General features: G+C 46.4%; 1 protein-coding gene across 1 annotated transcript in view; it reads left to right on the top strand.

Annotated features, from left to right (window-relative positions):
• Nucleotides 1-22,703, top strand: part of LOC147710187 (E3 ubiquitin-protein ligase TRIM39-like) — a 115,181-nt gene extending 92,478 nt beyond the window's left edge. Inside the window, exon 6 of the mRNA XM_086920871.1 lies at nucleotides 21,640-22,703. Coding sequence (XP_086776997.1) covers nucleotides 21,640-22,154 — 515 coding nt within the window. The 3' untranslated portion in view covers nucleotides 22,155-22,703. The remainder of the gene's footprint in view (nucleotides 1-21,639) is intronic.
• The last annotated feature ends 258 nt before the right edge of the window (nucleotides 22,704-22,961 follow it).

Raw genomic sequence — 22,961 nt, 5'->3', positions numbered from 1 at the left:
TGTGGTACATATAATTGGGGGGTCCCCGCAAGAAAAGATATATTGTACTAGGTATGCTAGTACTAGAACAAAATTAAAGAAATACTAAAGAAATACACCTTTTTGTATGCAACTTGCAGAGTATTGTGGTTTATTAACAACACTGAGCACCTAAACTGGTGACACATACTTAATAATAATTGGTATCTACTAAGAAGCCCCAGGGAGAGGGGAGAAAGGAAAAGAAGGGGGGTGCTTAAAGATGTGAAGTACAAAAAGGATTAGGCATATTTAGTCAGAACAATCGAACAATGACAATACAGAATCAAACATTTCAATTGCAACAAGCTGAAATTTGTGGCCAAAATTAATACATTTTAGAAGGACATTCAACGGTCACAGTCTATCAATGGAAAACTCAGGGATTTGGACCGGATGTCAAAGTAAACACAAGCCGTCGACGTTTCGACCCCTGTATAATAGGTCAGATAAGGTCCTTAAGCGGGGTCTTCATCAGGACAAAACGGGGCAGGTGGTGATGGGGCAAGATTATCTGAAAATTTAAAAACACAGTGTCAGACATTAAGAATGGTAACAGCTAATGTTGCCAAATAACAGAAGACGTCATAAATACGACGTCAGAATTACTAATAATCACAATTACCATGGTCAACTGGCCCCAAAAAGGCTCTGGTGGAGGAACTCGGGTACGCCACTCAATCGTACTGGATAGCCGCCGCGACAACAATTTCGCAACTACAGAGGGATTGGATTAAGAGAACGAAGTCCATTATTAGAAACACTAGGGTCCAAAGGGTCCTTACAGGTCTATAGCTTAATGGATCGATTCATAAAGGGTAAAGCCTCTTACATCAAATCATAGGGGTTGTCTCAGAACATAGTGGCTTGTGGTGAGCAATTATTGGCCACGTAGCTGAACCCTTCTTTGAATTTTGGCACGTCTACAAAAATAGCAGGTTCTATCTTAATTTGTAGACCAACTGGTATGATATTTTCTTGGAGATACCTTGTAAAAAGGTGTCCGTAACGTCTAAAGTTTCCATTTGTAAAATAGTTACATCAAATTAAACTTAAGCAACTAGTCTGGATTAATGCAACAATTCTTTTGTTTTAGTAGTCCCATTTGGAAGTAAGGACTGCCGAGTTGTCAGCGTTTAATTCCATGTAAGCCAATGGGACTACTAGACTTTTAACAGTAGAAACTGCAGTGCCAGGTTTTACTGCCAGGACATGTAAAGTTATCAAAAACACATACCCTTCTTTTCAATATAATGCACCCTGCCTTTAGGGCCCAGGAGGTATGCTTTAGGGGTGACTGATACATATTAACCCCTTAGCTGCGGCGGCTATTCCGCCGCAGTGCTAAGGGGAAGGAGGGGGCACGCGGCGCTCCCGTGCTCATGACGGAAGCGCTCCGTCACGAGCCTCGGGTGGGCTGTGTTTGTGACGGAACGGTTCAGTCACTGCCCCGCCCGTTCAATAGAACGCTCAGCGCAGGTGCGGAATTCGTGCAGGCGCGGCGAGAGGGCTGTGATGGAACCGTTCCGTCACCAGCACAGCCCACCCGAGGCTTCACGAGCACGCAAGGGGTTAAACGATATGGGCTTTTCTATTGGATTAAATGGCAAAGTCGAGTTAGCAGTTTAAAACTGGTCTGCCAGCCTGCAGTGGCGGGCTGGAAGTCACTCCTTGCTGTGTGTAATTTTTTGTAGTACAAGAAGTGTTGCAGTCGACGAGGGACACAACTTGCAGGCCCTAGGTACCATATACTAGGGACTTATAAGTATGTTAACCTATGCCAATTGTGGGTAAACCAAGTAGCCATATGCCTTTTAAGTGTAGAGCACTGCACGGAGGTATAGTTGGCAGGTTTCAGTCCACTCCAGCAGCATCCGTCCATAGGTACTGCCTAGTACTGTGGTTGCTGTCTAGTACAGTTTACTGTCTTGTTCCATGTGCTCTCTAGTGCAGTGTACCATCTAATATACTGCACTAGAAAGAACAATGTACTTTGTGCCACAGTTTATCGTTCAGAACAGTGTTCCATCTAGTCCATTTGTCCTCAGGGTGCTTCCTATTGCAGTGCATGTCTAGTATCTTGTGCCCTATATTACAGTCTGTCAGTTGCTAAAGGGTTTTATCTAGTGCAGTGTCGTCAGGAGTGTCGCCTCTAGTAAAGCCTCTAGTAAAGCGTGCAAAATGCTGATGTTTAGTTACCTTTGCTGCCTAGTACAGAGTGCTGTGCAGCTTTCGGTCTAGCAAGCTGTCTAATGTTTTGTGCTATGTAGTGCAGTGTACCTCCTAGTACAGGGTATCCATTGTATTGTCATGTACAGTGTGTTTAGTTCAATGTGCTTTCTAGTACTGTACACAGTTTAGTGCAGCATGCAGTCTAGTACAGTGTGCCTATACTCTCTAGTTCACTTTTTTGTCTAGAACAGTGTGCTCTCTAGTACAATGTTCTGTAGACTGTGCTGTGATTAGTAGTACAGTGTGCTGTCTAGTACAGTCTTCTGGCTAGTGAGCCGTGCTGTCGAGTTCACTGCACCATCTATTACAGTGGGCTATTTAGTACAGTTTGCTGCCTAGTGCAGTGTGCAGTGTAATATAGTATGCTCACTTCAAGGTTAAAACCAACCACATGCCTCTTTAATGGCTAATTCAGATGAGGAAAGAACCCCAAATTGTTAAGGTGGTCCCTTTCCCTACAGGGTATTATGGACTTTACAGTGGAACACAAACCGGGGAAGGACCATGCCAATGCAGATGGCCTTTCCAAGTTTTCCCCCTAGACGATGAGAACTACCAGGGACTAGGGTTGTTGCTCTTCACCGTCTGTGAGGGTGGGGTGATTATGTAAGAAAGATCCCTTTTTGTATAGTCACCCCCACACTTTTCTTCCCCCAATTCTGATGTTGATGAGTCTGAACGTGCTTTGGAGCCTGCTGCCAAGGCCCCAGTACCAGTGCTCTATCCCTAAAAATGGTGTAAGAAAATAGGCAAGGGTGTAAACCCCCTTATAAGTTCCTAGTAAATGGTACCAAGAATACCATGTTTATGGGTGTTAAAGGGGTCACCAGGGCCTAAAGCAATGTTTGTGCCAACTTGTGTAACCAAAATAAACGGATGACATCAGGCCTGCCATAGCAGACTGCAGGGACAGAGCAATCTTCCCAAATGCGACTTTGCCCTGACCTTGAGGGGCAAGGTAAAAGCACTATTTCTAATATGTCAGTCACTCCTAAGGTAGGCCTCCTGAGCCCATGAAGCAGGGTGCGTTATATTAAAGGTATGGACATATCAGTGCAAGATGTTCCTATAGTGGCCTTTTTCAATAAGGGTTACTGTAATTGATCATTGGACCGTAGGATAACATAGGCTGGTTCCTGGGCACCCGAGATTGCCAGATCCATTATGGTCCTACTGAAAATAGTCCTGTTTGGTATCAAACAACTTTTATCATCTCCCCTGGTATGATTTCCATGTCTGTTTGATATGCCATGCACCCAGGTGGCTACTTTAGAGTTTGCCCACCACCTGCCTCTCCTCTGGTTGGCAGCCTACAGCTGCTACTGCCAAGTCAAGAATCTTGCCCCCTACTACTAGTTGTGAACACTCCCGGGAGTCGGAAACCCATGGGGTCTAATGGGAAGATGGGGTCTTACACACTGAGGCCAGGGACTCCGAACCAGGGGCATCCAGAAGAGTGGTGGTCCCCAAAATGTACACCGTGTTCATTCTGACCTTAGCCCAGGGCGTCCCTCTAGCTGGACCTCTGGTACAAATCAAACCCTGGGGCAGGTGTGTTGCCCATTATTGTTGGCCCCAGAAGTCTGACTAAGTGAAGAAGTTTTGTCGCTACCCGTCATGCCAGTGGTATGCCGGGTGCAACTAAAATCTCCCTTAATTCCATTTACAGTGGTTCAGACTACCGTTGAGAGGGTGGAAATTAACATTGTTTGACCCCTTGACCCTCAAACTGCACAGGTTTATTCTTGTGGTAGGAGACCTTGTCTCTAGGTATTCTAGGGCAATTCCCTTCTGCACTGTCATTGCCCCTGAAGTGGCAGAGGCCTCCTTGGTATCTTTAACAGAGTGGGGTTTCCTAAAGAGGTGGTCTCCAATAGATGCTCAAATTTTATGTCTGCATATGTAAAAGCTATGTAGGAAGAATGTGGTGCGAGCTGAAAGTTCACTACCCCATATTGCCCTCAATCAAATGCTTTAGTTGAGAATTTTGACAAAACCATGAAGGACATGATAATGGGCCTCCCTGAAAAGCTTAGAAGGAGATGGAATGTCCTGTTACTTTGCCTCTTGCTTGCATACACAGAGGTGCCACAGAAGGCGTTGGCTTTAGCCCCTTTAACCATCTGTTTAGCCATTCTGTAAGGGGTTTATTGATTCTAGTGAGGGAAGGCTGGGAAAAACCTCTGAAAAGCCCAAACTAGACATAGTGGAATGTATGTGCCTGCTTTCACGCATGGCTCTGTACATGAAGAGAGCCAGCAACAATCTGGATGCCAGCCAAGGGCGTCTCAAGCTCTGGTATGACCAAAAGTCAGCACTGGTTGAGTGCCAACTAGGTCAGTTGGTGTGGGTGTTGGAGCCTGTGGATCCCAGGGCACTCCAGGAAAGTGGACTGGGCCCTATCCAATTGTGGAAAAGAAACCGGAATTCACCTACTTGGTAGACTAAGGCACCCCTAGGAGTCCTCACTGAGTTCTCCACGTGAATCGCCTAAAGCCACACTAGGACAGAGCTGCCATGACCATGAACACTGATGGAGGTCAGGAGGAGGAAAGTGAACCTCTCCCTGACCTGCTGTCAAATGAATCTACAAGATGGTTCAGTAGAGGGTGTTGGATTATCAGACTCTCTTACTGTACAACAGCCGTCTTGTTGCAGGCAAGTCCTGAGCCAGTTTGCTGAGCTTTTTTCTTTGACCCCTGGACAGACAGCAAGGTATGTTCATGATGTGGATACTGTTGACTGCCTACCTGTCAAGAACATGTACAGACTTTCTGACCAAGTCAAGGTTTGCATCAAGGCTGAAATAAGCAATATGTTGGAGATAGGGGTGATAGAACCTTCTGAGAGTCCCTGAGCTAGCCCAGTGGTACTGGTCCCCAAACCTCTCTCAATGGGTGAAAAAAAGAGATGAGGTATTGTGTGGATTACAGAGGGTTGAATGCATTCAAGAAAACTGATGCATACCCCATTCGAAGAGCAGATGAGCTAATTGACAAATTGGGTGCAGCCAAATTCATTAGTAACTTTGATTTAACATTAGGGTATTGGTAAATTGGACTCACCCAGGGAGCAAAGGAGTGAACAGCATTTTCAAACCCTGAATGTCACTTTCAATTTAAAATGATGCTTTTAGGACTGAAGAATGCACCTGCCACTTTCTAAAGGTTGATGAATCTAGTTATTTCAGTCTGGACCATGTTTGTGTAGCATATCTGGATAATCTAGATGTATTTAGTTCCACCAGGAGGATCACTTTGTCCATTGAAGGGAGATTTTACAGGCCTTGCAGGAAGCAGTCTAACTATCAAGGTCAGTAAGTTCCAGATAAGGCAGAATTCTGTTGTTTTCTTGAGTCGTCTTGTAGGTGGAGGCCAAGTGCCACCTCTCCAACCCAAATTCCAGACCAGTGTGAGGCTCCCAAGACCCAGACCAAAGTCAGGGTTTTCTGTGGCTTAGGATGTTTCTGAAGGGGTACGGTTCCATTGTGGCCCCTCTCACTGAGCTCACCACCAAAAAGCAACCTACGAAGGTCATCTGGACCACAGGATTCTAATTAATCAGTAGATCTATAGAGCACTACTCGTCACCCCTAAGGTTATCCAGGTGCTGGCAGGGTCCAGTGGTTCAGCCAGGTCTTCAGGGACTGTCGGAACTCTGGAAAAGATGGGTAGGTTTGTAGATGGAAGGTTAGCTCGTTTCATGTCTTCGCTGCTAGATAGAAGAAGGAGCGACCTCTGCATCTGCTAGGTCGAATGCAGGTGGGGGGAAAATTAAAGAAAGGTACCCAGAACGGAGAAGTGTGTATTGGGCTTCTGGAACTTCAGGCAGTTGTTCAAGTAGGCGTGTCTGAAGTTGTGTAGGGCCTTGTATGAGTGGGCCAGGACCTTGAACTGGCATATTTTCTGTACCAGGAGCCAGTGGAGTTCCCTGAGTTAGGGGGTGATGTAAGTTACTCTAGGGAGATCCAGGACGAGTCGGGCTGCAGTGTTCTGTATGGTCTGTAGTCGTCGAAGGAGGTGAGCGTTGCAGTAATCCAGTCGCCTGGAGATGCGGGCCTGGGTGATGGTGCGTCTGGAGCTTTGGGGTAGCCATTTGAATATCTTACGAAGCGGAAGGAGGAGACCGAGTTGACCTGATTAGCTTGTTGCCCAGAATGATGCCTTGGTTCCTAACCTGGTCAGTGGATATTGTAGTGTGTTTGATATCTGAAGGCCACCAGGACGCGTCCCATGGCGAGCTTTTGTTTCTGAAAATCAGTACCTCCATTTCGTCTGCGACAGACCAACAGGTCTTTAACACCTTGAAAGAGGCTAGGTGCTGAGCACCTGTCCTGAAGGCAGCGGACTGTGGAAAGGAGTTCATTGTCCAGACAGGGCTGTGTTTTGACCAACAAATGACGAGTGCCACGATCAACCAGTTGCCTATATCAGCAGGTGACTTGTCCCTAGAGAGCAGCATTGGAGTGCCATTGAGAGGGAAACCTTCGCTATGGTTTGGTCCCCGAAGAAGCTGAGATCCTACCTGTTTAATACTCGCTTCAAGGTTCAAACCAACCACAGGCCTATTAGATTGCGGATGCAGATGAGCAGAGAGATTGTTAAGGTAGAGACACCCAGCCTGCAATGGCAGTCTGCATAGTCTTGGTGAGGGGTCCCTATGGTGGCACAATTCTTGCTGCTACCCTAGTGGACCCTCCTCAGTCCCAATGCCATAGGTACCAGGAGTACCATTTACTATGGTCTTTCAGGAGTGTCCGAAGTTGTGCCAATCGTGGTACAGTTTTGTGAAAGTGCTCTGGCACTGGGGACCTGGTTGGTAGGTAACCAGCGCAAATTCAAAATTACATCATGTTCCAGTAATGTGTACTTTTTAGTGTTGTGTGCTTCATAGTTTATCATTCTCTCTAGTGTATAGTGCTGTTAAAGCAGTGTGCTAGCTACTGATGTGTGCTCTGTAGTTCAGTGTTCTAGTGTAGTGCACATTCTAATATAATTATTTTATGTGCCCGGGCTAGGCCCATTTAGCATTGCTGCACATTTTCTTACATTGCCCTCTTTCTACACAATTACATTTTACTGTGACCTTTGGCACATATTTGTGTATGTGACAATGTTGAATACGTTTCTCTGAAAGTGCTGTGCTTACACATCTGGCTTTGCACAACATTATCTGACGCCTCGAACACCGAGTACAAGGCCTTTGTGCACATTGTGCAAATGTCCTTTCTTCATCAATTGGGCGACAGGGCTATCTACATACCCTTAACAACACTAATCCGTATGTACATCGCAAGGATGCTTTTTATTATAAATAAAGGAGCATTTCTGCTGAAGTCGAGGGGTCCCTGCATGGAGAGACTTTGCCAGGCAGCTGCATACTATATGTTAATTAATCAAAAAGAGACTAGCTAGGTATAGGGGGGTTGACAAGATTTTAGTGACTCAGTCTTGTTTTGTCAAGGGGTGGTGGCACCTGATGGGTGTCCTTATAAAGCCCTCACCCACCAACCTAGTTGGTGGCATGCTTCATCATCGGGCCCACCCAGTGACACCTAGCGTGTCCCGGGTGTGCTACGACGCCTGCTTACAGCGGAGCAGGTATGTCACTGTGTGTGCGGTGAAGGGTGATTAGTTTGTGAGTTTAAAACGGCTTGGCGGGGGTCCCAGTACCCGAAGGGTAAGGACACTTTATTACCTGGGCCTCCGTCAGCGGTTAATAATCAGGCTGTGGGACGTTAGAGGCGAGTTACGACCTCCCACGTCCTTTAGAGTGTCAACATGTTTCAGCCAGTGCCTTATCTATATGCTGGCTTTCTTCAGGACAGATAAAATAGTGTGTGCAATTAAAACTAGTGGGTGTGTGAAACAGACTATGTGTCTACACGCCCTAAAGTGTATCTATGTGTGAGAGGGGGGATTCCCTTCTCAAGGACACCTGTACATATAACATGTAAGGACAAAGACAAGACATACAGGAGAGAAGAGAGTCACTAGAAGATATTTATCATTGTTTATGACAGCCGGCTTAATAGCGTTGGGGTGCAGGCTATAAGCGGCTAAAGTGTAATGATACTGGTGGTACCATTATGGTGAAAAATCGCACTAGAACTTCGTAGGTGAAGTGGGTAAAAAAGCGGTATTTACAACAGTGGTGACAGAGGTGAGAAATAAATGAGGCGCAAGAACACTTTCTTACGCTAGTTTGAAGTTGTTTTCTCTTCAAGGTTATTGAAGTGGCAAGGGGTTGGCCCTATATGAAAGAGAAAGGTAGGACCACTGGGGTTAGGAGACCTGTAGGGAGAAAAGAGTGGTGGCGCTTACCCATAGTAGAGGTGGTAGTTCAGCATACTCACAGGATTTCTGGCCAGTGCCTGCTTTGGACCTGTTGTGCCTCCTTCGCAGAACCGGTAAGTAATGGCCGGTGCTGCAGGGTTATATACCGAGGTTGATTGGTTGAGCGAGGGCACCTGTGGGGTAAGAGGAATGGTGGAAAGACTCGAGCTGCCGAGTCACGATAGCGCCCAGGTGTGTGCCGGTTAATGTGCGCGGAGTTGTGGACAGCATCAGCGCATGCGCGGTGTCACCGTCTCGTGGGGCGCATGCGCGGTGGAATTAGAGCTGCCGCTCGTGCGCATTTCGGGAGTTCTGCCTGTGGAATCAGGTCGGCGGAGTGCGCATGCGCTAAAAGTTAGCGCGTATGCGATTATGAGAGTGCTGGACACGCTGGCTATTTATTTGTAGCGAGGGGGTGTGGGCACGTGGGATAATGGGCACAGAGGGTGGTAAATTGCATGAGTTACAGTTGCATAACTACACTTGTGAACAAGGGGTCGGATGGAAATACAACCCAATACACAGAAACGAAGGCTCAAGGGGGTGGCATTATTTACAGGGGGATTGGTCAGTCTCTAGGGAGACAGGTTAGCCCCTGGGATTACAAGTTTGTCAGGGAATTCCAGGGGATGGCATCGTTCAGGCCCTGTGTGGCAGTTGAAAGGCGATATATCCATCTCTGCTCTTTGCTGAGGAGTTTCTTGTCATTGTTGATGGGGCTTTCAGGGATTTGTTCAATGACTGTCCAGCTAAAGTCATTGGGTGTATGGTAGTGGGTGATAAAGTGGTTGGTCAACCTACTGATGTTCTTTTTGCATCGTATAGTGCTACGATGCTCGGTTATTCTGGTTCTGATTTTGCGTGTTGTCATCCCCACATACCGGAGACCACACGTGCATGTGAGCAAATAAATCACGTTGCGTGAATTGCAGTTCGTGTGGTTCCGTTGGGACCAGATTTTATTGGGTTCGAGGTTCAAGGTTTTGGTATGGGATGTGAGATGGCACACACTGCAGTTGTTGCAGGGGTAGTGTCCTGTAATTTTTGGCAGGCCCCATGCATTGAGTATTGTGTTTTCAGGTGGTTTTGCCGGTATTTTCGGTCGGGTGCTTACCAGTTGGTCTCTCAGGTTGTGACACCTCTTATATGCGAACCTGGGTGGTTCCCATTTCCTCTGTCCGGAATTGATGATTCTCCAATGTTTCTTAATGATTTTTGCAACCTCATTGGAGGCAGTGTTAGAGGTTGTGACGCAAGTTATTGGTTGCTCCTCGTCCTCTTTAGTGATGTTTTCAAGGAGTGCTTCACGGTTTTGGTTTCTAGCCCTTTTCTGAGTTTTCCGAATGATGGCCTTCGGGTAACCGCGGTTTTCCAGTTTGGTGGCTAGGTCTGCTGATTGTGATTTGTAATCACTGACATTAGTGCAGTTTCTTCTTATGCGGAGAAACTGGCCAAATGGTAAGTTTTCTTTAAGAGGGCGAGGGTGGAAACTGGTGTAATGGAGCAATGAGTTCCTCGCTGTAGGTTTGTAATAAGTGGTGGTGACGAGGGTCCCATCCTTGGCTGTGATTTCCAGATCTAGGAAGGGGAGTCGGTGGTTGCTAGCTGTGCTAGTGAAGTTCAAATATGGGTGTCTGGTGTTGAGCCAGGTCAAGAATCTGTCCAACTCGTTCTGTGAGCCCTGCCAGATGACCAGGATGTCATCAATATACCTGTGCCATTTCAGGATATGGTGACTGAACGGGTTAGTTTCTACAGAGATGTTGGTGCTTTCAAAGTGATGTACATATAATCCTGCCACGCTCGGCGCGAAAACGCTGCCCATGGATGTTCCGTTTGTTTGTAGGTAAAAGGTGCCTTCATACTCAAAATAATTTTCTTTAAGAGCCAGGGTCGCACATGTCAGTACGAAACTTCTCGGGGTGTGGTAAGGCCAGGGTGATCCTTCCAGGATGTCATGTAGAACCTGCAGAGTGGCATCTTGTGGGAGACTGGTATACAGGCTTTCCACGTCAAGCCCTACCAGTAGTTGAGTGTCAGGGTCAAAGGCAATGTTGTTTATTACCTGCAAAAGGTGTTTGGTATCCTTTATGTAGGTGGGTGTCTTTTGTACCAGAGGGTTCAGAAAAAAGTCACAATATCTAGAAAGGGGTTCTAGTAGAGAATTAATGCCAGATACAATTGGTCTGCCTGGCGGGGGGGTTATGCCTTTGTGTACTTTGGGTACCGTATAGAAGTATGGCGTCCTGGTATGTTCAGGACAAAGATATTCAGCTTCCTGCTTGGAGATGTGTTCCGCGTCTGCTGCACTTTTGACAAGTGTGTGGATGGTGGTTCGCAATTGATCTGTTGGGTCCTGTTCCAGCCTGCGGTAATTCCTGTTGTCGCTGAGTAGTCTGCGACATTCAGTGTCGTAGTCTGTTTTGTCAAGTAGCACAATGCCTCCCCCTTTGTCGGCTGGTTTTATGATTAGCGTGGGGTTATTTTGAAGGCGTTGTATAGTATGTCTGTCCTCCCATGACATGTTGTTGAAGTGGTCGGTTGGGTTGAGGTTCTCAATGTCATGGTATACTGCCTGTTCAAATGTGGTGATTTCAGCAGGAATGGTGGAGGGTGGTGGGACGAAGGTAGATTTGACTCTGAGACAGTCATTGAACAAATCCCTGAAAGCCCCATCAACAATGACAAGAAACTCCTCAGCAAAGAGCAGAGATGGATATATCGCCTTTCAACTGCCACACAGGGCCTGAACGATGCCATCCCCTGGAATTCCCTGACAAACTTGTAATCCCAGGGGCTAACCTGTCTCCCTAGAGACTGACCAATCCCCCTGTAAATAATGCCACCCCCTTAAGCCTTCGTTTCTGTGTATTGGGTTGTATTTCCATCCGACCCCTTGTTCACAAGTGTAGTTATGCAACTGTAACTCATGCAATTTACCACCCTCTGTGCCCATTATCCCACGTGCCCACACCCCCTCGCTACAAATAAATAGCCAGCGTGTCCAGCACTCTCATAATCGCATACGCGCTAACTTTTAGCGCATGCGCACTCCGCCGACCTGATTCCACAGGCAGAACTCCCGAAATGCGCACGCGCGGCAGCTCTAATTCCACCGCGCATGCGCCCCACAAGACGGTGACACCGCGCATGCGCTGATGCTGTCCAACTCCGCGCACAATAACCGGCACACACCTGGGCGCTATCGTGACTCGGCAGCTCGAGTCTTTCCACCATTCCTCTTACCCCACAGGTGCCCTCGCTCAACCAATCAACCTCGGTATATAACCCTGCAGCACCGGCCATTACTTACCGGTTCTGCGAAGGAGGCACAACAGGTCCAAAGCAGGCACTGGCCAGAAATCCTGTGAGTATGCTGAACTACCACCTCTACTATGGGTAAGCGCCACCACTCTTTTCTCCCTACAGGTCTCCTAACCCCAGTGGTCCTACCTTTCTCTTTCATATAGGGCCAACCCCTTGCCACTTTAATAACCTTGAAGAGAAAACAACTTCAAACTAGCGTAAGAAAGTGTTCTTGCGCCTCATTTATTTCTCACCTCTGTCACCACTGTTGTAAATACCGCTTTTTTACCCACTTCACCTACGAAGTTCTAGTGCGATTTTTCACCATAATGGTACCACCAGTATCATTACACTTTAGCCGCTTATAGCCTGCACCCCAACGCTATTAAGCCGGCTGTCATAAACAATGATAAATATCTTCTAGTGACTCTCTTCTCTCCTGTATGTCTTGTCTTTGTCCTTACATGTTATATGTACAGGTGTCCTTGAGAAGGGAATCCCCCCTCTCACACATAGATACACTTTAGGGCGTGTAGACACATAGTCTGTTTCCCACACCCACTAGTTGTAATTGCACACACTATTTTATCTGTCCTGAAGAAAGCCAGCATATAGATAAGGCACTGGCTGAAACATGTTGACACTCTAAAGGACGTGGGAGGTCGTAACTCGCCTCTAACGTCCCACAGCCTTATTATTAACCGCTGACGCAGGCCCAGGTAATAGTGTCCTTACCCTTGGGGTACTGGGACCCCCGCCAAGCCTTTTTAAACTCACAAACTAATCACCCTTCACCGCACACACAGTGACATACCTGCTCCGCTGTAACCAGGCGTCGTAGCACACCCGGGACACGCTAGGTGTCACTGGGTGGGCCCGATGATGAAGCATGCCACCAACTAGGTTGGTGGGTGAGGGCTTTATAAGGACACCCATCAGGTGCCACACCCCTTGACAAAAACAAGACTGAGTCACTAAAATCTTGTCAACCCCCCTATACCTAGCTAGTCTCTTTTTGATTAATTAACATATAAACCGGGGATCTGGACTAGCTATCTGGTCCTCTCTCTCCCTCTTGATACACGATCAGCTGCCTACTATCCCCATGTGGGGTGTCCAGTTCGTGGCCAAGACGGGGTCCTACATTCTTTCCTGCCAGATAATGGGGTTAAATCATCCCGTGTGGGGATTCTTAGTTTTACTCCTACATACACTCTAGGCGCACAAAGAGTAGGGATTACATAGTAGGAGTATGCATGATTACCACGTTGTTTTATATGCCTGCATTTATACACTGTTTTAGCACCATGGTGGTACCATACCTGCTACTCACTATTTTGGTGCTCGTAATCATTTTCATATATTTCTTTCTACTGATTATCACAGCACATGTATTCTATACAAGAATAAGGTTGGTTTGAAAAATATATTGAAAACATCCCATGGTGCATTCTCTGTATATTTCTCTGAGAACAAGAGTGCATGAGAGATTGGCAAAGGGGTTCTAGATCTGTTATCTAGATCCCTGAGGGGTCGGGTTGTCATGTTCAATGGTTGCCAGAAACCATTCAGTCTCTGTTTAGTTTAGGGGGGCTTATGGTGGCACTGTGAGCTAGCTGGTCTTTAGGCCAACGCATACTACAGGGTGCATGAATTGGTTTAAGTGCTGCACCCAACGTTTATGATGTCCACAAATGTGCAGATCCTACGGATTAGTGGGAACTACACAACCGTAAACTGCATAATCCAGTGTGTTCACTGGGGCAGTGCACTGTTTAGTGCTATGTACTACTTAGTTCAGTAGTGTGGTGTAATGGAGAAGTGTGGCTCACTGGTTAGAGGAGGCAGACCTGGAAGCAGAGGTCAGCCCGGGACCAGGGTTCAATTCCCGGCTCGGCGGGGTCTTGAGTCCTAAAAAATGTCCATGGACTCAACAATTCTCGCTCCGGTGCCTACTCGACTCACGGGTTCACACTCTGCGACTCTGGGCAATAGCTTGCTTAATCTCCACAACGGCCCCTCGCGGCGGGATGCCTGGCTTTCACCTTGCGGATACCCTGCTGGGGTTATCTCACAGGGGAATACCAGGACGGGTTCCCTAAGCAAGCGCTTAGAAACCAGTGTTGATTTGCGCTATATAAATTCCTGTACATTTACATTTACATTCTAACTTGTACAGTGTGTTCTCTAATGCAGTCTACCATATAGTACAGTGTGTTTTCTATCACCTTGTGCTGCTAGTAGTGTATTGTCCACTGTAGAGTGCTGCCCCAATATGTGAAGCCGTGTAGTATGCTTCATGAGTAGTAATGTAGTATGCTTCATGTATGGTGGCGTGGTATAGTTTAGTATACTTCATGGTGGTTGTGCAGTGTAGTGTAGTATGTGTCATTTATGGTAGTGTAGTGTAACATGCCTCGTGTGCTGTAAGGTAGTTTGGTGTAGTGTCATGTTTGGTAGTGTGGTGTAATGTAGTATATATTGTCTAGTAGTTGCTGTAGTGTAGTATGCGTCATTTGTGATGGTGGGGAGTAGTGTAGTTTAGTTCATGTGTGGTGCAGTGATGTATTTGTAATTTGGGGTAGTGTAGTGTAATGTATGTTTCATGTGTGGTAATGTGGTGTAGTGTAGAATGTGTATGTAGTGTAGTTTGACTCGTGTGAGGTGTGGTATGCTCCATGAGTAGTGGTTTAGTGTAGCATGTGTCATATGTGCTAGTGTGGTGTAGTGTCATATGCCATGTTTGGTAGTGTGGTTTAGTGGAGAGGGCCTCATGTGTGATAGTGTGTTGTGGTGTAGTATACGTCATGTGTGGTGTAGTATGTGTCCTGTGTGGAGTAGGGCTGTATGCATTGAGTAGTATGCATCATGTGGTAGTGTGTTGTAGTGTAGTTTGGAAAAAGGGGGGGGGGGCGGTTGGGCACAGGCTTGAATATTGAACAGTTGTGCGAGTGTAGCGTGCCACGGAGGTATCACCTAGTCGAACATCAGGTGTGATTATCCATGTAGAAAGAAGCGTTCCCTTTAACTTGGGAGCGACCCTCTGGGCGCTGCTTTATCGGATCGACGCTGCGATCTGTTCCTTGTTTTAAATCATATGAGACCAATAAATAATCAGTTCATCAATTTTCCATCATCATTTGATTTATTACTTCAATTTCCAATGTTGAAATTCACATCGTGAAGCATATCATGATCATAAATCCATATAGATGTATAGAGCTTTTCCCAATGCATTTCGTACCTATGATAGGTACTTCATCAGGGGAATCTGTAGAAATAATACATATAACATTTCAAGTCTGTGCAGAGGTCACTGAGCTGGGTCACCTCTCTAGCTTCCCTTTCATCCTGCCCAAACTCCCTCACAGGCAAGTACAGCTGCTGGCTCTGCAGACTTAGACATGACAGTTGTGAACACAGAAAGGTTTCCAACCACAATGGCAAACCACAGAAAAAAAACACTGATCACCAAATGTTAGGCATAGCAGTTTCTGGCTGGCTAGTGCGCATCGCAGCCAGGCAGAATCTGCCATCCTAGATGGGATGAATATGATACACTCATCCGATAACCTGTGCTTATTCTTGGGTCGCTTGGCACAGAGAAGTCAGGCTTATCCTCGGGGTCAAAGTATGAAGTATTTGCATAACACCACACTCGCCACCGAAAGAATCCACACCAGAAGTATAAAACACTGGTCTTTTGTATTACACGCACATTGAAATCAAAATGACATACACATTGGATATATGCTTTACAGTTATATGCAACTGTCGAACTCTCCCATTATCAGCAGAACGGCATGAACATATATCTACTAGTCTTAGGCATTCACTTGCCCCGTTATCCCCTCAGCCTCCTAAGCAACATTACCCCATGTGCCTACTTCCTCGAGGTGTTCACAATCTAACGGGTCCCTTACACATCAACGACAGAACATATGCAGGCTGTTCAGGGGTATTCCACTTTCCTGAAATCACATTAGCATAAAACAAGACATTCCCAGTATCGCATACCTCTCACAATTGTAACGGTCAAGAAATCAGAGGTTTTGACTACGCCTCGTGACCTAGCTCCTCAGCCACTCAAACCAAACCAGCCAACGATACAGCAGCTGGCGACACTTTGGTTAGATTTTTGCTACCACCTAAAGTGGAAGGAAACAGTTGCTTTGTTTGTTCCATCCAGATTAAGCCCTCAGGCAACCAGTGGCACCTTCACAAGTGTGGAATCACTATACTTCCTGTAGGCAAGAGACTGTGACACCGGAAGCGGGTGCACTTCCACTTTGGAGAAATGTTTCCCCTCCTGCAGAGGTGCGAGCTGCAGTTGCTTCAGGCATCCAGCTGTGGGTGCACACCAGGCACAATGAGACGTCCTCGGGTACAGTCATGGCATTTTTAACAACAGAGTACCTTGTGGTGTGGGTCCGGGGAGAGGGAGCCAGCGACCTATGACTGATGCTGTGATGTAGGGCACTGTTGTCCTCTCGATCTGGAGGTCGGAGACTGTCCAGACTTCCAGCTCGGGTTCCGCAGACTCTGCAAATGTCCCCCAGCATCCCTCGGACACCACATGCTACATGTCAGCTCAGGTCCCTCGGATTCCGCAAACTTTCCCAGCACTCCTCGAACTCCTCATGCTACGGCACCCCCAGGTGGGCTTAGAATCCACCAGGTTTTGTAAGTGAAAGTGTTCCTCACGATGGCGGGGAGCACTTAGTGTTTTTCATAATACCCCTCACACACCAAAAGGACCCTTGGTGTCATGCTTTATCATAGGGTTCTTCGCACCCCTCTACGGGATGCGGCGTGCTGCGAGCTACGACTATGCGGGAGCACTTATAATAGACTATGTATGGTGCATGTGAGGTTTTTTCAAAGTGAGTGAATGGTGGGTTACGTGAAAAAAACTTAAAAAGCACCTGGCTCGTGCGACACTGAAAGAACCTTTTATTCGGTCCCCGGGCTGGTAATAGTAAAAAAGTGAAGTGCGAGGTGTTGATGTCGTGATTATGTACATCACCTCATGTATGCGTCGACATGTTTCGGAGGCAAAGCTCCTTCTTCAGGACAGGGTGCACAACTTCCCCCACCTTACTCACGTATCTCTATTCAAATAGCAATGTATTTACAAAAAATCAAAAAACACAGAAATAAGTGTGTGTTCTATAGGCTACAATGTACCTACAGCGGTATAGCTCAAGTTTTATTCGAATTGCACTACCTGAGAAGAAAGAGGAATAATCCAATGATGACCTCAGAAAAACAATTTTAGCTGGTGCAATCACCTAGATAAAATGTTTATTGGGGTTAAACTCACAGTGAAGAATTACCCCTGTAAAAAAGAAACCTACTAGACACACTGACATATAACAAAAACACACACTCCCTGGTGCAGCTTTGTGTGGGGACAACGGAAGGAAGATAAGACATAATATATAGGCATAAATGTAGGCATACTTGTCTTTGTTATGCATTTAGCATCATGAGCCTTCTTAACGTCTGGGGGTGGGGGATTGCCAATCTGCAATCTAAAGAAACATATATTGTAGCTGTAGTGAAAGTCTTGTTGTACTTACTTCAGGTTGAAGATCAAGGCAATCTGTGAAATACTCACAAACTCAATGGGAGTTCTGGTCCATGTCAGCCCAGACGCAGCTCCGCTGGTATGGGAAAAGAGTCCTGAGTGCCTCGTATTTATACTCACTTCCCTAGGTTAAGTGTGAGTTGATTGCCAATTAGGTCGCTAGAAGCGGAAATAGTTATGTGCCCTTGTATGGGTTTTCCTCCATTAATAGTGCCTACACTGTGTTAGTTCTAAAGCGTTCCCGTGCTTGGGAGGGCACCGCTTACTGAGCATGCGTTTGTTCCGAGAAATGTCTAACTTCCTTCGCACATGCGTACTAGGTGCGTAACATTGAAACACTACTCTGTCCTTGACGCTCTGGATGTTGATTCTGTAAACGCTGCCAGTTCTTTATCTGATAATCACTGAAAACATGCCTGCTGCAGTGGGTAATAGGATAGTAATACCCTAGTGTTTGCTTGGGTGTTTCCAGGAGCTTGTACTTTATTGTTCGTTAGACGCCTTTGTGCGCATGCGTGTGTTCTGGGCGCTACAGTGCGTCATCTCTCCTCCATCGAGAAAATGGTGTGTGAGGGGTATTTTAAAAATCACGAAGTGCTCCCCGCCATAACACTTTCACTTACAATGCCTGGTGGATTCTTGTTGTTTTCATAAATTAGCCTTGGGAGTACGAATCCAACCATAATACTCTCTCTCCCTTCCTCTGTTTGTTTATTACGCCCAGGTGGGCTGCAGATTGTTGCAAGCACACTCCTAGGCACAGTGTGAGTACTGCATACGTCAGGGCGGACATTTTTCCGCCACACCCTGCGGGGTCCTTATGATCTAGTGGAAACAGGGAGATCCTTTCTGTCCCTCGGATCTCCTGGACAAAAGGCCAGTCAACCGGCCCTTGGAGAGTGCTTAGGGACCTGGGCCACAAAAGTTAGCAATTAACTGCAGGCCAGCAAATTCCCATCAAAATCCACTGAGTGCTAGTCCCCTTCATGGAGCACAACAAGCCCCAAGCCACCACAAGTCTGTGGATAGTCCAGTTGCTGTCCCTCCTGCCCCAATGGTTACTCTTGTCAATGTCCCAGCATCGAACCAGCATAGTATTGTTCCAATCCCCAAAACGTCTCTAACTACTGAGGTCACAGCCCCAGTAGTTATACCCACAGTGGCCTTTGAAGATGAGATCAGTTCAAAAGGCCACCTTTAAAATGCACAGGCCCGCTCTAAATGTAGTCTTGTCTGCCATTCTACCCTATGTTTAGTGAGGCGAGGGCCCTGCCCCTTGGAATGCAGGTGCCAATTCCGGCACCTCTTATCCATCCCAGAAATCTGCAGTTTATTTTGAGGCCCTAGTTTATGGCTGTCTATCAGGAATGCACAGCTGTAACTGTCCCCCAGCACCCAGATGTGGATTGGAGACATGCCGACAGGCACACAAAGCCACAATCGCAGAACTTCCCATTTCCCAAAGTGGCATTTCCACATTAGTAATGTTGAATTCACTCACCATACCGGAGAGGATTTGCCGTTACTAACTCATTAATATCGAGCACTATACTGCCACTCTTTTCCGCATGTAGCAAATACAGCTCAATAGACTTTCCACATATACCTTATGTCAATCAATGCAATAAGCAGGCCCCACCGTACTGAACACACAACACTGTGCCATTCACTATCCGTGTATGTAGCGTACACAGCACATGCCCTAACTCTTCCAGACACCACTCCCTGCCCCCAGGGAGTACTCCGATGTAGCAAGAGACATGCAGAACCTTGGCAAATAGCTTTTTAAATGTCAAGCATCATTAACCTGCACACACAGGCCGGCCATTGCAAACCAGTGGCATGTTTGAAGGGCTATCTCCGTGGGTGGTACAACCAGTGCTGCAGGCCCACGGAGGAGCATTTGAGTTACATGCCCTAAGTATATGTCTTACCCCTAGACAAAGGACTAATAGATGACCCAAATCAGCCAATCATGTATACACCAATCGCCAGTATGTCTATGACAAGCACAGTGCTTTGGCACTGAATGGCAGTGTCAAAAGTGCTCCAAGTTCTAAGACTTGCACATAGATCAGCTGAAAATCAGGAGGGACAACAGCAAAAAGTAGAGGGCCATTTCCAACATGTAGTATGTCTCGTGTGGTAGAGTGGTGTAGTGTAGTATGCCTTGCGTGGTAGCGTAGTGTAGTGTGCCTTTTGTGGTAGCGTGGTGTAGTATAGTATGCTGCATAGTGCAGTGTACTGTTTACTAGAAATATCCTCTCTATGTAGCGCAGTGTGCTGTTTGGTGTAGTGTAGTATGTCTTCGTGGTGTAGTGTAGCATGCAAGAAAATGTTGAGGGTAGAGCCAACTATCCTCGAGGCTGAGCACCAATTTAACAGTGAAAACAAGTTTCTAATCGAAGTTCATGTATTTTATTCACTTCATCAAAGTGTTGCAATTCATCAATTCTGTGAAATTAGATGAAAATCCTAGCTGACATAATTCCATTCTTATGTAGCCATCTTATTAAACAGTTTTCCAATATTTCATTACATCAACACCCAATGCATTTCGGGTCCAGAGAAACATGACCATTCGTCATGGGTCTGCAAATAAGGGACAAACAGGACCAAATTAGTCACTCTCAAGTTTCAAAAACGTAAAAGAACATTGCACCAATGATTTAACAGCTGCTGTAACGGAAAATGCAGAAAACCAAAGTGCCGCCTCAGCGGGAAATTAAACGCCACCACATGAAAATAATAGTCTCATACCCACGTAGTGAGCTAAAAGTACGCATTACCGATGTGAATCTCATTCACCTACTTTAACATCAATAAGCAACAAAATATGACTTACGGGTAACAGGACGCATCAGCGTCTCACCGGGTTCAGTTTGGTTACCGCGTAGTTGCAACAAATGTTATCATAGGAAGAACGTTAATCATGTGATCGCGAACGCAAACCAATCAATCAAAGTTTCCATCCAGAAGCCTTAAAGAAACATTTGCCAACTTCACAGTATATCAGACTCAAGAGGATCACATCAATGAAGATGAAGCAGGCATTGTTATCACATAGCGTCACACACTGGTTTGTGATGACGCCTTAGTACTCCTATCATGTGATCTGTCGCCCGCGCCGTGATTGGTTGCGGTCGTGATCACATGATTAACGTTCTTCCTATGATAACATTTGTTGCAACTACGCGGTAACCAAACTGAACCCGGTGAGACGCTGATGCGTCCTGTTACCCGTAAGTCATATTTTGTTGCTTATTGATGTTAAAGTAGGTGAATGAGATTCACATCGGTAATGCGTACTTTTAGCTCACTACGTGGGTATGAGACTATTTTCATGTGGTAGCGTTTATTTTCCCGCTGAGGCGGCACTTTGGTTTTCTGCATTTTACGTTACAGCAGCTGTTAAATCATTGGTGCAATGTTCTTTTACGTTTTTGAAACTTGAGAGTGACTAATTTGGTCCTGTTTGTCCCTTATTTGCAGACCCCTGACGAAGGGTCATGTTTCTCTGGACCCAAAATGCATTGGGTGTTGATGTAATGAAATATTGGAAAACTGTTTAATAAGATGGCTACATAAGAATGGAATTATGTCAGCTAGGATTTTCATCTAATTTCACAGAATTGATGAATTGCAACCCTTTGAAGTGAATAAAATACATGAACTTCGATTAGAAACTTGTTTTCACTGTTAAATTGGTGCTCAGCCTCGAGGATAGTTGGCTCTACCCTCAACATTTTCTTTCATTCAAAAGGGCACGTCTAGACTACGTGCAACGACTAGAGCGCCATCTCATAAATTTGATTAACCGAGTGGATAATTCCTGAAACTTTCGAGTGCACTAGGATAACACTTTGTTTGTAGTGTAGCATGCCTCATGTGGGATAGTGTAGTAACCTTTATGTGTGGTAATGTGATGTAGTATGTGCTGCGTTGTACAATGTAGTGGAATGTCCTATGTAGTTCAGTGTGCTGTTTGGTATAGTGTGTGCTCTAGATGAATGAGCGCTTTAGTGTGCACAGCGTGTTCCCTAGCATAGCGTACACCTTCCAGATGTGGTTTAAATAAATCCTATGCAAAACAGAAAACAGTAGTTACAGCCATTATATGTGTCATTAAATCTTTAATTGTGAATCTCTTCTCTGCAGTGATGGTGACTCTGGATCCTGACACCGCTCATCCACAGCTCGTCCTGTCTGAGGGGCGAAGGCGAGTGAGAGACACAGGAATAGCACAGCCCCTGCCCGACACCCCCAAGAGATTCACCTCCCTCTGTCCCTGTGTGCTGGGGAGCAAGGGGTTCACCTCTGGTAGACATTACTGGGAGGTGCAGCTGCTGCAGGAGGAAGTTGCGTGGCATGTGGGGGTCGCAGCAGAGTCTGTGAACAGGAAAGCAGTCTTCACATGGTCACCTGAGGGGGGAGTGTGGGCTCTGGAGGGGTGGGGGGGTAAGTACGAGGCTCTCACCTCTCCTGAGACCCCTTTGTCCCCTTGTGAGAAGCCCCTGAAGCTGGGGGTGTATCTGGACTACGAGGATGGTCGGCTGTCTCTGTACAATGCTGACTCCATGGAGCTTCTCTACACATTCCCACAAGCCCCCTTCAAAGAGAGGCTCTTCCCGTTCTTCTTGCTCGGGGGAGGAGCAGAGCTGAGACTGGTGTGAGACCTGCAGAGACATTCAGCCCCTCATCCCTCCGGCCCACCCTCTTCTGCCGTGATAACAATGTAAGGGGATAAGTCTCTTGAGAGGGACCCAGTTATTAGGATGTTTATTTCAGCTTTAAAGGGCTCCTTTGCCCCTGCAGTCTGTTCAGCGCCCCCATCAGATTGTTCGCATGGTGGCAGATATGGCGTCTCGCAGTAAACAGGCAGCCCTGTGAATTGTTGTTATTAATAAATCCTTGTCTCCGTATTACAGGACTGACTTATGTCACACAGTTTCTAGCTCCTGCACACTGCAGCAGCCCCTCAGGGTCTCTGCGATGTATGCATTGTTTGTAGCAGGGCTCTGTTTACCGTGTGCTGGGTCATAGGTCAAGGAACAGCCCTGCAAAGTGCCAGTATCTTGTGTTACACCAACACATTGATATATTCTCTGAGAATTATCATACAACTGTGGGCACTTGACAGGGTTGTTACAGCGCCTGCCCACGTTCCTTTAGTAAAACTGCTGCTGTTCCTTAAAATAAAAAGTTGTTTGAGTTGCAACGTCAGTGGTCTTGTAGCCTAAACTGTCAGGTGTCCATGTGGCAGGGAACTCTCGAGACCTCGAGCGCAACACGCCATTGGCTTAAAAAGCCACGACTGACTGAACATGTTACAAAAATATCTGCATCTGTCGGTGGCTTTTACCAGCTACAGCCACTGTTGATGTTTACACATTATAAACAAAGAGCAAGCCCAAAACTTTAAAGATGCATGATTATTTCCATTAGACATCACATAATAGAAACCATAGACGTGAAGCTAT

Source organism: Lissotriton vulgaris, chromosome 5 (genome assembly GCF_964263255.1).
Source record: "Lissotriton vulgaris chromosome 5, aLisVul1.2, whole genome shotgun sequence".
NCBI classification, from domain to species: Eukaryota; Metazoa; Chordata; class Amphibia; order Caudata; family Salamandridae; genus Lissotriton; species Lissotriton vulgaris.
Note: the sequence above shows the minus strand (reverse complement) of the source record. Positions and strands in the feature narration are given on the sequence as shown.